Source organism: Lolium rigidum, unplaced genomic scaffold, assembly GCF_022539505.1.
Source record: "Lolium rigidum isolate FL_2022 unplaced genomic scaffold, APGP_CSIRO_Lrig_0.1 contig_9424_1, whole genome shotgun sequence".
Taxonomy (NCBI): Eukaryota; Viridiplantae; Streptophyta; class Magnoliopsida; order Poales; family Poaceae; genus Lolium; species Lolium rigidum.
Genome location: NW_025901530.1, coordinates 824,600 through 840,211, shown reverse-complemented (window position 1 = coordinate 840,211; position 15,612 = coordinate 824,600). Strand labels below are relative to the sequence as shown.

General features: G+C 42.7%; 1 protein-coding gene and 1 long non-coding RNA gene across 3 annotated transcripts; both read right to left on the bottom strand.

Annotated features, from left to right (window-relative positions):
- Positions 1 to 269: 269 nt before the first annotated feature.
- On the bottom strand, positions 270 to 1,462 carry LOC124682377. The gene is made up of 3 exons (XM_047217070.1): positions 1,169 to 1,462; positions 762 to 806; positions 270 to 629 (listed from the first exon to the last, which is right to left on the bottom strand). The coding sequence occupies exons 1-3, from the start codon at positions 1,338 to 1,340 to the stop codon at positions 361 to 363; spliced, it is 486 nt and encodes a 161-aa protein (XP_047073026.1). The 5' UTR covers positions 1,341 to 1,462; the 3' UTR covers positions 270 to 360.
- Positions 1,463 to 5,602: 4,140 nt separating this feature from the next.
- On the bottom strand, positions 5,603 to 8,057 carry LOC124682375. Of its 2 annotated transcripts, XR_006996266.1 has the most exons (5): positions 7,609 to 8,057; positions 6,863 to 6,986; positions 6,672 to 6,761; positions 6,453 to 6,542; positions 5,603 to 5,697 (listed from the first exon to the last, which is right to left on the bottom strand). It is a non-coding gene; the product is annotated as an uncharacterized LOC124682375 (long non-coding RNA). The 2 variants fall into 2 exon arrangements; XR_006996265.1 differs by lacking the exon at positions 7,609 to 8,057 and having other exon boundaries at positions 6,863 to 7,602.
- Positions 8,058 to 15,612: the final 7,555 nt, after the last annotated feature.

The following is a 15,612-nucleotide window of genomic DNA, read 5'->3' as shown; positions in this document are numbered from 1 at the left end:
GCGTCGCGCCGCTGGAGATGCCCTAAGATAAGTGAAGATAATTCCTAGTTCTTGAGCATGTATGTAACATTTCCCTACTACTGTCAGATAGGCTTTTATCGATGTACCATACATCTTCACAATCTGCGCTCTTGTACTCAGAGCTAATCCTACCCCTACCAAATGCTTGGATTGGATGCAATTTTCAAATCCTTACGTGGCAAATACAGACTACAGGCACACTGCCTTGTACATACATACATCCGACACACACATGACTGGTGCCCAGATTATGTCGCCATTGACGCATTATTACTCGAGTCATCCCAAGATGCAGTTTTTCTGTCCGTTTAGACCTTAGAGTAACGCTACATGCCAAGTTTATTCAGGTCTCAACTTCAACATAACTAACTGACAGAGAAACGAAAACAGCACCACCAACAGGATTATGATGAGCAGTCTGTTGGTGCCGACGCGGTTGTGGTTGGACTCGTCGATGATGTGAATATCCTCGATGAGCTCGTCGTATAATCGCTTCAAGTCGCCAGCCGTCTTTCCTTCGCCGACGGCGGCGGCAATGCGGTCCCAGCGGTCAGGGTCGTCGGGGCCGTACTCGAGCAGCGCGCGCTCGAACCTCATAAAGTAATTACCTTTGTAAACAGAACCAGCCATGAGTGAACAGGATTAGCAACAATTCCTCTCTAAAACCATCATCATAATATCCATTAAAAACAGAAATAAGCACAAGTCTGTTGCTGAATCATTCCTCAGCAGAAAATCACCTTCATTGCCCCTCCTTCTGGCTTCATTGGGTGCACTTCCATCACCTGCAAATTCTAGTGTTCAGTTTCATGAAGTAAAATAATCTACAGGTACAGAAGCAAGCATGAGGATAAAGTTGTACTCTATTTTATTTGCAAATACTGGCTATGAACATAAACTTCCTATCACACACATATTATCTATCTTGTGTTAATTTGAAGCCATGATTGTGTACATGCCTTGTATGGCCAGATGTATGACATGACTAATAAGTAAGGTGATAAGCGTATACTGTAAGCTACCACAATCGATCAAATTATACTGTAAAAAATTAGGGAAAATACACCAACAGAAGCTAGCACAATCAAATCTTACATTCATGCCGTCATATCAAGAATTGCTAAATAAGCATGCAGGTACGCCTCACCTTGCCCAGCTTGCAGATCTGCTGCAGCGCGTGCATCTGGCGCTGTGGCGCTGCCAGACCCCAGCTCCATGCTGCCGCTGCTGCCGTCGACCCGGTCGCCGCCCGAGACCAGATGCTCCATAGTTCCGCCACCGCCGACTCCGTCACCGGCGGCACGAGATCCTTCAGACATCGTTGCAGACCAGGATGGGAAGGAGGAGATCGAGCAGGAGGAAGCGGCCGAGGAGGAGGACGAAGATCCCGGGTTGCCTGCAGCCGCAATACAGAGTGGAGAGGGAAAAAAATGAAGATTGTTTTTTTTCAGAACAAAAATGAGTGGTTAGAGCAGGCACGCTCGATTGTACTGGGCTATTCTAGTCGCAATGGGCCGGTCTGAAAATTGATAATGGGCTACCTTTTTCACGGCTTATACTAATATCGGGCACAATGAAAAATTCAAAACCTTGTTGAAATTCAGATATTTACTTTGGGTCATAGGTGTACAATTTCACCCATTGCATAAAAAATCATATTTTAAAATGTTAAATATTTTGCACCTCTAGACATTTTATCTCCGCACACAAAATTTCGTGAAGAAATGATATTTTTTGTGGCACAAAGACAATTTTTTGCGTTTTTTGTCTTTTTATATAGAACACAACAAAAATTCTTTTCCTGCCAAATTATGTGAGCGAACATAGAATATCCGAATGTCCATCCAGGATCTTTTCAGATTTTTTTAGCATTTTAAAGTGGATTTAAAATATAATTTTTCTAGGGATTTTTATTTTGGCACCCCTCGTTCCTTAGGTGTACTCATTGTTGCCCTTACGCTAAATTTTTCTCACTTTTGCCAAACCTCTTGTCTGAGACTCACACAAGGTTTGAAACATGTGTTGCTGTCTGGTCAATGGTATTGACCATTAGTGTTACCGTAACATGCTGGCGAGTGGGGCCGCATTGGGTCGGGTCCCGTAGTGGACACCTCTCTCCACTTATCAAGATCGGTGTGGGATCCATAGCTTATCCACGTGGGACCCATAGCGTTGCAAGAAGGGAGCCCAAGCCAGCCCCGCGCCCGAATCAGAGAATTTAGAGATTTTTTTATATTTGAAATACACTTCCGGCGATATTATTACCTCTAAGTTGGTGTTGCTATTAACGGTAGCGACGATAACAATTGAAAGGGATTTCCCGGTGACAAAGATCATCAACGCCGAGGTGGGCATCAAGCGAGGGATATGCAAAAGTCTTGATCGATATAATTATTGAATTTGTCCACAAAACAAATTCAAGCCTTGCTATTGAGGTGACATTATTGGTATGTTTTTAGGTTATACTTATAACCAAATATGATACTATTTTACTGTCCAAAGTGAGTGTGTTAGAATAATATAGATATTTACGTTTTTTTATAGTTCACCCCACCACAAATTATGTTCGTCCTTCGCAACTGTCTCACAGCCTCTCGCCAGGCTCAAAATTTGCAGTTCTTTTTAGTACTTCCTCTCGTCCTAGACACTTGTGGCAGATTTTAGGCAAAATGTAGGCTCAAATCTGTCTTAAGGTTTATTAAACCTATGACTAGTATTTAGGCTGGAGTACGTATCTGCTAGATTTGTTAGAGTTGATGTCCACGTAGGGACGTATACATAGCAAATACACATTACCAGTACACTGCATTGTATAGACATCCGACAAGAAAACACGCACACGCGCGTGCGAAGGTGTCATACGTACGTCCACACACATACACACGCATAGATTAAGATAGAGCTCACGTCATTGTCTTGTACCAACCATGCACCATGCATGCATGATCCATCCGGGTCATGTCTGGCGCCGCCGGCCGTTATTCCCCCCTCCGTTGCTGGTGCCGGCGGTGCCACCGCGGTTGGAGTTGGTGCTTGCACCGCCGGCTTCGATATCGTGGACGTCGACGACGAGCTGGTCGTAGTGCCGCTTCACGTCGTCCGCAGTCTTGCCGCCACCCACGTCGGCGGCGATGCGGTCCCAGCAGCCAGGCGCGTCGTTGCCGTACACGGCCAGAGCGCGCTCGAACCTCTCGTTCTCGCTCTTGCTCCACTCCGGCGCCGCCATGGTCGACGATGAGATTCAAGCTCGAGCTAGCTAGATTGTTTCTTTGCCTTGTGTGTCCCTTGCATATAGAACAAGCTAGTGCTTGCTCCATATTTATACTCCTGCAAAATTGATTAGAGCAAAAGGCAGTGGATGTCATAATGCTAATCTAGTTGCAAATTGTAGGAACTAAATCTGGGAGGCGATCAAGGTTTAGCATTACGGAGCAACGCTACTGGTCGCCGTTTGATTCCCAAGACAAGGTGCCTTACATACGCGCGCCGTATAATACATAGTGAAGTTGACTAGCAAAAGTTAAGACCACAAATCAATTTGAAATTCATGGCCAACCAATGGTTTCGGCAGCAGAACAGATGCATGAGAATGGACCGTGAATGAACGAATTAGAATCCAGCTACTAAAGCGCCAGCCCCTTATTAGTGATGAGTGAATTCCAAAGTTAGCCAACCATGTTCAGATTTGGTGGCATGGCCCATATATATGGCAACGTAGTGCTACGTACTACATGTATATAGGTTCCATTCCTCATCCATCCACCAGGGTCCAGGGCAGAAATAATTGCAATTATGTTACTAGGTTAGCATTGTCAAATCTGCCTTTATACCCAACATATGCCCAAAGGCAGGATCAATTTGTATTAAACGACAACTAACTTTGCCCTTTAGTGCCCAAAAAGATTGCTTCTTTTTTTTTCCTTTAGAATCAACTGGCTGGAGGACCATGTACATGTAGAAGACTCCCTCCAGATGCTACTATGCAGTACATAAGATTATTAGCGCAGCCAATTATCTAGAGCATGCAACAGGAAGTTAACCTTTTTAGCTGCAACTATCTACTTCTATTTTCGTGCCATTTGTGTTCTCACAAAACACCAGCTGATTATTCATGGCTCTGTTTAAACTGAAGAGAATGTTTGCGTGTGCACAGGTTCCTGCGTACGTAAGCAAATATATCGCAAGGTTCTCTCCTACGTATACAATTCTCACTACTGGTCACATATAATTACATAATGTAAAGTCATGCAGAACCTGATGCCTTCTACAGAAACCAAGATGTACGTGTAGGTATATAACATGGCTCCTAAGATACTTCCTAGATCTGTAATATATATGACATAACCCTGGATTTTAGCTATCCAAAGTTGAGGCTACCATGTGCATTTAGGCTTGGCAAATCTACATACAGATTAGTACTAATTATATTGCTGGCAACTAACCAGTGGCAAGACTACATACTGATTAGTACTGATGATATTGGTTTTATGGAGACCAGGGTGGATAACTGTCCAAAGGAAATGATAACCATCAACCCCTTCATGTCAAGGAGAACATCTGTGAAGACCGTGGTAGAGATGTCCTGAAAGAGGATAATGATAAACAGCACGCCAAATAAACAGAAACAGCTAATGGAATTTTTGACACAAGACATCATGTTCAACCTCATTTCCAATGTCATAACATTGACTCGGTCACATGACAAGCAAAAATGGACAACAGTATAGGAGTTTGAACAATGGTGTGCACCCAGAAAGGGGCAGTTTTGGTTGTATGAGACGCAGTAGGTAGTATGATGATGATGGTGCTCTTTAAGCAGATCAGATTTCGTAGTTCCATGTGCTCTCCGCTACAAGCTTGGGTGCTTTGCTCTGATCAGACAAGTCAAACGTCGTCGCGACCTGCACAGATAACGCACAGTAGAGAGTCAGGGTTTAAAGCATACTTGGTGTACCTAAATGAAACAGCAAACCATCACGCCCAGACGAATAATCACTGAGCATGAGTCAAACACTAGAGCTATTGCATAGTGTTTGCACACTGGGTCTCAAATCTCAATCAGCTTATATGATTATGTTTTTTCTAAGAGAATACTATTTCCAGACCTAGGACATCGAACAAAGTTGGGTTACGGACGTGCTGCCACCAGCAAAGGAGCTAGAAGGCCAGAGACCCTGCTTTCTTGACCTGTTTGAGATAGACTACCTTCACTGTGCAAACTGCTTTGCCTCGGCTTTATTTTGCAAAATATTCAGGTTGTCTCAGGGTTATCTTTCTGCAAGATGAGTAGAAATATCTGCTAACTCTAAGGACTCGGGTAGAGACTACTAAAGATAAAATATATGGCTTAGCGTCCAACTTTGTCACTGATAGCGATGTGGGTTGGGCCTTCGTAATGATATACTAGTGGTTGGGGCGCCCCATGGGGCGCCTCCTCACCGATGCTTTGCGATCCAATCCAATGCCTAATGACAAAAAGTAAACTTGTATTTATTTTTGACTTAGCATGTGAAAAAGCAATTGCTTAATAGCACCACTTGGACACACTTTGAAGAGCTTGAGCACTTATACTGACAAACGGCTGGGTCACAGCCATACAAAGGCTGGAGGTGACCGACGCTTAATTCAGTTCAGGGCAACAAAGACAACAAAGTCAGTCAAGCCTCCATTGCTGACCTGCAAGAATTGAAGAATAGCCAATTTAGTTTTTAAGTTTGAATGGCATGACGGTACAAATTCATGGCATCAGTACTAATTTAGCCTTCAATTTTTCACCAAAGAATACAGGATGGCAAAACTGTTAACAAACTACTTCGGAAATTGCAAGCGGACAACCAAGGAATAAACGAGATACACTGATTTGTCTGCAATATTGTTGCAATATCGACGCTTCTTCTAATTGATTGTAACAGTGAACAAGGTAAGTATATACTGTCAGACTTACTGGTAAAGAATGTTGGAAAGGGGAACTGTATACAACCATTTGTAGTCTCATCTCTCACTGAATTTTAGTTCAGCACAAAGTTCAGAAACCTCAGTCTGCAGCACAGGGCCAATCGGAAACAATGCCTAAACAAACTCTATGCCTACTCAAAGCAAATAAGTCAGTAATTTCCGCTGAAGGTTAAGTGAGCCAGAACCTTGCATTGTTATAGCTCTACGTTGGACCCAAAATTCAGCACATAAGAACATTAGTTACTCCTATAAATACAGGAGCTGGATGGTACATGTGCTATTTCACCTCCCCTCCGTCCAAAGTAATTTTCTGGTAAGTAGGATCATTTCTCCATGGTAATAAATATTACCTTGGGGGTTTAATATATATAATAAATATGGTTGTTTATGCAGTTCTTCAATTTGCAAGCTACTTGTCCTAGGTCATTTTTAATATTATTGGGCTTTTCATGACAAAAATTGGGATGAAAAGATACCTGCCAAGAGGGGAAATAGCTTTGCATCCTAGTAAACCCTGAAAAGCACTTCGCCCACATATGACACTACAATAGATTTATTGGGAGCCCCTGCAAATAATTATCCAGTAGAATAAATCATATAAACTATGTGAGAAAGGAGACATCAGACATGCACCTAAATATCAGCAGTGTAAAGAGAGAAATTTCTGAATGAAAAGAAATGGGACGGAAAGAGACCTGCCAATAGAGAAAATAGCTTTGCATCCTAGTAAACCATGAAAATCGCCTTGCACACATATGGAATATGGCTGAGTTACCTTGCACGAACTGAATAGCAAGAATAAATTTGGCATATCATTCCAACAAATATTGTACTATTGCCAAACGAAACATACAAACCGGAAATATTTGCAGAGTGGGACACTCACATGATGTTGTAGGTTGCCATTGCTTGGGGAGGAAGTAGCTAGCTTAGGGTGCCAAGCGGGAGGATGTGTCCCGCTCCGAGGCGGATCACAGGTCGAGCATGATGCTGCCGCCTTTCCGTTATTCCTGCAGCTCACAATAACCTTCAGTTTTAGCAAGATAAATGCTAAATGTGTTGATTGTTCCTCCTTGCTCCACCAGCAGTAACTGAACATCAGCCAGAGCAATAATAAAAAATGCCAACAAAAGAGAAAACAAACCGATCTGTACCCTTTGTTAATTAATCCATTGAACAAGATAAAGTTTACTCCTCGTTGCTTTCATTAAAAATATCATGCTTTGAAAACGCCTACCTTGATCTTGTTGATCACATAATATTGCTATAATTTTTCCAGCGGTTCTAACAGTGAGGCCTATTTGCCAAGGAAGCTGCAGCTGCTAACCAGTAGGGAGAGCACTGGGAGGGACTTACAGCACCAGCATTCCACTATCAAACCGATGCAATATGTTGCCATTTCAAACAGATAAATATCAGATCAACTCCAAGGATACATCTGTATGACATTGATAACTGCTCCAAATATTCGCAATATTGCCATTAACTCAATTCTATTGTTTTATTTCCGGATACTCCTGAAATATTACTGAGAAAATTAAGTGTCCACAACAAAGAAGTGTCCAATAATTCTCAGATGCAAGTAGAACAAAGTAAACTGAAGTTTTCAGGGTCGCCTCGGGCACGCCTCACCTGCCTTGATGCCTGCTCGTGGCGACCACCATGGCAGCATGGATGCTCTTCTTGACAACCAATGCAGGCAGGGTGGCTCGTCTGAGAACACACAGTTGCAGCCCCGATAGCCGACGATCACCACAATCAACGGAGTGCAAACCGACATATCCACAAACATGTCTAATGCAGAACACATTCACAACAATGAGCCAATCTTCTTGCGGTGGGCGACCGAATCAAATGGAGAGAAGGGGAGAGGAAGAAGGCGCACCTCTGAGATATCCTCCTCTGCTCTGGAGAGGCCAGGAGAGGGGCGTGCGAGAAGAAGGAGGGCCGCACGAATCGTCGGACCATCTTGCCGCCGTACTGTCTCCTCCTCTTCAATTTGCCAGTGCGGCATCGGATAAAAGGGAAGACCATGGCTTGTCAAGGTTGCAGCCATCATTCTGCCGTGCCTCGGCCGATGCGGAGGCTGGTGGAGGACTGGAGGAGAGAGCGGCGGAGAAGGTGTTGTACCCGTGCCTGGTGCAAAGGGGCATGGAAGAGAGGCGCCAAGGACAGCGAGGGGGAAGGCGCGCCGGCGAGGGAATGGCGAACGCGAGAGGCGGCGGCAGGACGAGAGAGAATGTCTGTAGGGTTTCTACCGCGCGCTTGGTCAGGGCTGCCTTTTCTTCTCCCGGTCTTTTTTTCCTCATCAACCGAGCCAACTGCATCTTAACACGTGGAGCGCCCTGGCATAGGGCAAAGGGGGTTGCACTTACTTGTTCTCCATGCCATGCCAGGATGTATAAATAGCATTTGCTAGTCGATTCAAATACATATCTAACCCCTTCATATTTCACAAGGCCTGAGCCTTTTTACTATCAAAAAAAATCAACAATAGTGCTTTAGATTTCCTGTTGACTGTTGGTTATATGGGAGTATAGACCTCTCAGACTAAATGGAAACAAAGGCTGCAATTAAATCCTCTAAAGCAATTACACATTCACACATAAGACATCCTGAATTCGATATGTTTACAGACTAAAATGTAAATTACATAAATACATAACCGTGTTTTGCATTTTATCCTATTTCACCACATTTCAAACCCTAATAGCATTATTAGTTGAGCTTCAGAAACTAAACATCTTATACCAAATTTTTCCCTCTTACCATAATACATACTCTCTATTTATATTATACGAGCTACAGACTTGGGACATTTTTAGGCATTTTTTATGATATTTTTTCCCTGTTCAATAGGATATAGTATCATCTAACTTAGGCATTATTAGTTGGATTACACACAATGGTCAGTTCCACAGAAACCAAATGACAAGACCCTCCACGAATGACTGCAAGACACCCCATAAGATTATAAGAACCACCCAGGTAATAGCACTTTTGGCACACAACAATTACAAGACAACAGCAATTATCCTCAACGACATACGACAAAGCTAAAATACAGAAATCCACTATCCATGTTTTTCCGTTGGCTCCCATGCAATTACGTAAGTGCTATGCATCTCATCCAATATTTGAAAGAAAACACCATATTAGCTGACTTGTTACGATAATATTTTTCATTCATCTACACATAATTTTCTGGCTATCTTATCTATCTTGGGAAGTATGAGTTGGGTAATCATAGCATCTAGGCAATATGCACAAATAGCTCAGGTAGCCAGTTAGCCACTATTGCTCAAATAACTTGTCAGTTTTCAACTTTTCATACAGCTTATTTACCATTTAATAATTATAATTCTATGTGATATTTGGGTAGCATGAGTGACCTCACATACATCACTGTGATCCCAAAATAATCTGCATCTTCCTCAACAACTCACACAAATCCTCCACTCTACCATTTCATCTCCATGAGTGACCCTTTCCCTCCTTAATTTGAGATCCTACTTGGACTTACAAATGGTGAAGCAGGCGTTTTTTATTGAGAAATATTATTGCCAAGAAACTCATAAAGAAAAGACAACGACATCATAACAAGACAACCAAAAGCTTGTTTGCTGAACACGGTGAATTTATATTATGTTGTCTGCTTAGCTTTTGAGAAAGGAAGAGTTACTACGCCTTTCAGTCCTCATTTTAATAGAAACAAAAGTAGAAAAACGATTTTCACATAATGGTCTTAAGGAAGCCCAAATAACTGTTGGAGCTGCAGATCACATTCTCTTCTCTCTAACCTCACTTGCTTCTCTCTCAAACACACACGCACTCACACCAGCGAAGGAAGAAGAAGAAAAAGAAGAAGACTCACTAGCCAAGAAAGAAGAAGAAAAAGAAGAAGACTCCTCAGAGAAAACACACCCGGTACAAACACAACCAAGGAAGAACACAATGACTTTGCCAAGAAATACTTCCTTGGTGACCACCGTGGCTACATTTTCCACTCTTTTCCCATTCAACTCAAGTAAACATGCTGAGTACATATATATAGGCATCCCAAAACTCACACCACTACATACTACTACTCTAACTAACTTACCCTAACATCATGCATCACATGCACTAACCAATTGATCCACTAATCTGTCCACTAGCAACTGCATGCGCACACATGGTCAGCAGCTTGTGCAGCCTCTCCCCAATGGCCACACAACCAGACCAAGACGCATGCACGCCCACAGCGCGACACTAACAACTAAGCGGACTACTAATTTCTTTTTTGCGAATAGCGGACTACCAACTCACTATCTCACCTTGCCTACATGAACTGATCTCACCTCTAGTACACATAGTGCCGCAGCTTGTAGTGTTACAAAATGGCTACAAAATAAAACATGATCTAATCATCTAGACCTAGCACTAATAACTAGTTACATACGTCGATGTAAAATACTGAAGGACATGAATTCACTATAATGGTTTTGTGCTGGTGGAATTCACCAATAACCACCCGGAATATGAGGGTGTATGTTATCCCCAGTTACATACGTCGACCTAAAATACCGCAGGACAGGAATTCGCTATAAAGAGCTTTGTGCTAACTATTGACTAGCTGGGGGTACCAACAACCATTATTATCCATGAGGTATCTGTGGTGACCCAACATACCACTGCATGGTGTAGTATGTAAGTCTGACATAATACCAATGAAACACCGTTCCACTAGTATTACATCGCTGGTACAACAAAAATATATGCGGGTCCAAGGCATGTCTATAGAATTACAACTCTGACTCTTTACATAAGATCAACATAGCCTCCTACTTTACAATGAGATAAAACTTACAAACAAACTCCAGTAGAGCGACTCGTAATCTAATCTTATCACGAACTCTATTTATAGAGTATTTGACTAGCTATAAAGGCTACGACTAGATTCTAGCTAAATAGTGTTATTTTTGTGATCCAAATTCATATACTAAAGGGAGGCTAACTTCTGACGAGCGGAGCGAGGCCCGTCGCCGGAGGCTTGGGCCCGTCGCCGGAGGCTTGGTACGGATCGTTGCCACCGCCTATTTATATTCCCTGTAAGCCGCCGCTAGGGTAATCATCGCATCATTGTACACCCACGGCGTTTGTAAACACCACCGAAATAGTGAAGTTTTGCTGGCTGGCGCCCGTGGTTTTTCCCTTGTGTGTTGCAAGGGTTTTCCACGTTAAAATCTCGTGTCCCCTGCAGTGTTTTACTTTTCGTTCTTCGTTTATTGTGCATCTCAATTATAACAAATAGGAGCTAGGTTTAGGCAGCTAGACCCCTTCTAATGCTAATCTAGGTTTTCTCCTTGTTGGATGTGGTATATGACTCTCTTCTGATAAGTTCCTGTTCCTTGAAGTAGTTGTGGACTCCTTGGTCTTTGGTTTGCACTGTAGATCCTCCTTTGATGCCTCCATATCTAAGCAGGGGATTTAAGGATGGGATGAGTACGAGCGTACTCAACAAGTTCATTATAGAAAAGAGGTGTTTAATGCACTGGCTACAACCATGGACCAGAAAGTCCAAGGAAATGCAAGTTTTTGTGATCATTTATTCAAAAGGTTGCTTTTATTCTGAAGAGCTATGTCCGCCAGCCTTCACCGATTTACTAGAACTTCATGGAGTTCCTTTCCGGCCGCGTTCGCAGTTCCATAACCCGGAACAGGGAGTGATAGGTCACGATTTGTTACACTCTGCAGAGGTTTGTTGCTTTACCCATAAGAGATCTTAACCTTGGTGCCAACCGGGCGCGCAACCCGTCCACACTTCCGTGGTGTGAGGCCCGGTATAAGGTCCTAGCCAATCATTATGTTTCTCCGCGACCCCGAACACCCACCCTTTATTGTAATTCCGACCTTGGGTCCTCGCCGGCTAGCGTATCCATAGGATACCATCCGACCTCGACTTCTATCAGGTTTCCTGACCCGATACCTTCGCCGGTCGTTGCAACTCATCATAGACCGCATTACCGTGGGGACTTAGGGCTCCCCAACCACTCCGCTTGTCCCTCGGGATTCAAGTGACTACGGTAAGCACATCCGTTGATGAACGAGAGGGAGAAACACAACTGACTACTCTGTCCCACTCCAGATCTTATGGTTAACACGGGTCTTACGGCACAAGAATCACTGGACGACATTTGTTGTTTAATCCTAGATGGATACAAACCCTTGCAATGGAACCTCCACCATACTCATACAATGGTTCCATTGCCCACCACATAGTCATATTCATAATTGTGAAGATAACAATTTTAGTTTTCATGGAAGAGTGATAATTATAGTACTTTGCAAGTAATTTGGTAAAAATACTCAAATTGACATGAGCAAGCGATGAACTTGCCTTTCGTGTCTGCAAGATTATGTAGGCAAGGTCTTCGATACACAATAACTCCAAATTATGAAATAGCATCATCGTCCGGTAAGGACGATGTTTAAAAGATTGGTAAGGATGCAATAATGCATAAGTATAAGATGCAATCGCTCTTATCGTGACCTAACCCCGATGATTTAGGATTAGTGAGTTGTAATGATTGGTTCAGTGTGTGTTGCACTTTTAGAGTGATTCACAAACAAGGTTCTTATTAAGGGTTGGTTACTTGGTATCATAAACAATTAATGCAATATATCATGAAAATATCATTACTAGTACACAACAATAAGATTTGGTATAATCCTAGCATGTAATGAATAGTGGTTGGTCTAAGTACTATATGGCATGGTTAATGATTACTTGTTATATTCTTCAAAAGAATAACTTTTGAAGAACATGTTCTTTAATAAAGAACAAGTATGATAATTAGGGTTGTGGAGTTCTATGGTTTACTATGGGTTCCAACTAGTTTCTAGGGTAAGGATTAGATGGATCACAACAAAGTTGGATTCATCACCATCTATAGCTTATATGGTTTTAGTGAAGCATAAGTGTCTTAAGCATTTAATTATACATGGGTGCAAGGTTGGTTATATTTTACTGGTGTTAGATAGCTAGGGTTTATAGGTCCTATTTGGTAAGTTTGATGATAATTCTTGAGTTACTTCAAAAGAATAACTTTTGAAGAACATACTTCTTAAGTAATAAGAAGTATCTCAATTAAGGTTGAGGTTGTCTAGGGTTTGCTATTGGATTCATTAAGTAATGGATAGTTGGCTCCTAGATATGATAGTTCATAAGTATCTAACACTAGTAGGGTTTAGTGGGGTATGATATGTAAGTGCAAACATCAATCATGGTTACTATTAGGGTTGATCAAATTGGTTTGATACTAAAGACGGTCAATTAAGAATAATGACCTAGGAAATAGGAACTAGGGTTTAGACTTGGGTGTTCCCATTTGATCATCTAGGTTTTATGGGCATGCATACATAGGATGCTAAATTATTAGTGATATGGCTTCTTCATTTTATGTGAACATGGCAAGTATTTAGTTGCTATTATGAACCCATGAATAATAATAAAGTAACATTATCACATGTTTTAAACTAGGGTTTAGGTTTAGAAATAATTTAGGGTTCACATGAAATAGTGGAGCTAGGGTTTCTAAATGAATTAGGGTTTTAGGGTTTCACAAAAAATTATGAGGTTATGATACGTCTCAAACGTATCTATAATTTCTTATGTTCCATGCTACTTTTATGATGATACTCACATGTTTTATACACAATTTATGTCATTATTATGCATTTTCCGGCACTAACCTATTGACGAGATGCCGAAGAGCCAGTTGTTGTTTTCTGCTGTTTTTGGTTTCAGAAATCCTACAAAGGAAATATTCTCGGAATTGGACGAAATCAACGCCCAGGGTCTTATTTTTCCACGAAGCTTCCAGAAGACCGAAGGGGATACGAAGTGGGGCCACGGCCAGACCATAGGCCGACGCGGCCAGAGGGGGGCCCGCACCACCCTATGGTGTGGGCCCCTCGTCAGCCCTCCGACTCTGCCCTTCCGCCTACTTATAGCCTTCGTCGCGAAAACCCCAGCACCGAGAGCCACGATACGGAAAACCTTCCAGAGACGCCGCCGCCGCCAATCCCATCTCGGGGGATTCAGGAGATCGCCTCCAGCACCCTGCCTGTGGTGACCCGGCATACCACTGCATGGTGTAGTATGCAAGTCTGATATAACACCAATGAAACACCGTTCCACTAGTATTATATCGCTCAGAGTGGTACAACAGAAACATATGCGGGTCCAAGGCATGTCTATAGAATTACAACACCGACTCGTTACATAAGATCATCATAGCCTCCTACTTTACAATGAGGTAAAGCTGCAAATAAACTCCGGAAGATCGATTCGTAGTCTAATCCTAACACGAACTCTGTTTGAAGAGTATTTAACTAGCTACGGAGGCTATGAATAGATTCTAGCTAAATAGGAGCTAGGTTTAGGAAGCTAGTTCCCTTCTACTACTTAATCTAGGTTTTCTCCATGGTAGTTGTGGTGTTTGACTCTTCCGTCAGGTTCCTGTCCCTTGAAGTAATTGTTGATTCCTCGGTCTTCGAGTTGCACTGTAGATCCTCCTTTGATGCCTCCATATCTAAGCAGGGGATTTAAGAGTGGGATGAGTACGAGCGTACTCAACAAGTTCATTATAGGAAAGAGGTGTTTAATGCACTAGCTACGGCATTAGACCAGAAAGTCTAATACCAATGCAAGATTTCATAATCATTTCTTCAAAAGATTGCTTTTATTCGGAAGAACTATGTCCGTCAGCCTTCACCGGTTTACTAGAACTTCATGGAGCTCCTTTCCGGCAGCGTTCGCGGTTCCATATCCCGGAACGAGGAGTGACAGGTCACGGTTCTTTACACTCGCAGAGGTGTGTTGCTTTACCCATAAGAGATCTTAACCTTGGTGCCAACCAGGTGTACATTCCTGTCCACACTTCCTTTGGTGTGAGGCCCGGTATAAGGTCTAGCCAATCATGTTCCTCCGCTACCTCGAACACCCACCCGTTGTTGCAAGCCCCGACCCTAGGTCCACGCCGGTCCCATTATTCCCGTAATTTCAGGGTGGACCCCGACCACGACGACAGTGCTGGGCTCTACCATACACTCCTACGCCGGTAGCTGCAACCCATCATAGACCGCATTACCGTGGGGAATTAGAATGGGATCCCCACCCTCCGGTTGTTTCGCAAGACACAACTGCTACGGCAAGCAATGCTTTACCGTGGGGAATTAGAATGGGATCCCCACCCTCCGGTTGTTCCGCCAGATACAACCGCTACGGTAAGCGCATCCGTTGATGAACGAGAGGTGGAAACACTTTTGACTACTCCGTCCCACTCCGGATCTTATGGTTAACACGGGTATTACGGCACAAGAATCATCGGCGACATTTGTTGTTTAATCCTAGATGGATATAAACCCGTGCAATGGAACCTCCACCATATCAACACAATCCATGGTTCCATTGCCCACCACATAGTCATATTCATAGTTATGAAAGTAGTGGTTTTGATTTTTATGCAATAGTGATAACCATAATACTTTGCAAGTAATTTGATAGAAATACTCAAATGACATGAACAAGTGATGAACTTGCCTTTCTTGACTGCAAGATTATGCAGACAAGGTCTTCGATACGCGATAACT

Bases quoted from the DNA above. Each gene is read 5' to 3' on its own strand.
- LOC124682377 (XM_047217070.1), bottom strand. From the start codon at position 1,340: ATGTCTGAAGGATCTCGTGCCGCCGGTGACGGAGTCGGCGGTGGCGGA. The intron at 807-1,168 runs GTGAGGCGTACC...TAGAATTTGCAG, and splicing joins AGATCTGCAAGCTGGGCAAG to GTGATGGAAGTGCACCCAAT. The intron at 630-761 runs GTGATTTTCTGC...CTGTTTACAAAG, and splicing joins CAGAAGGAGGGGCAATGAAG to GTAATTACTTTATGAGGTTC.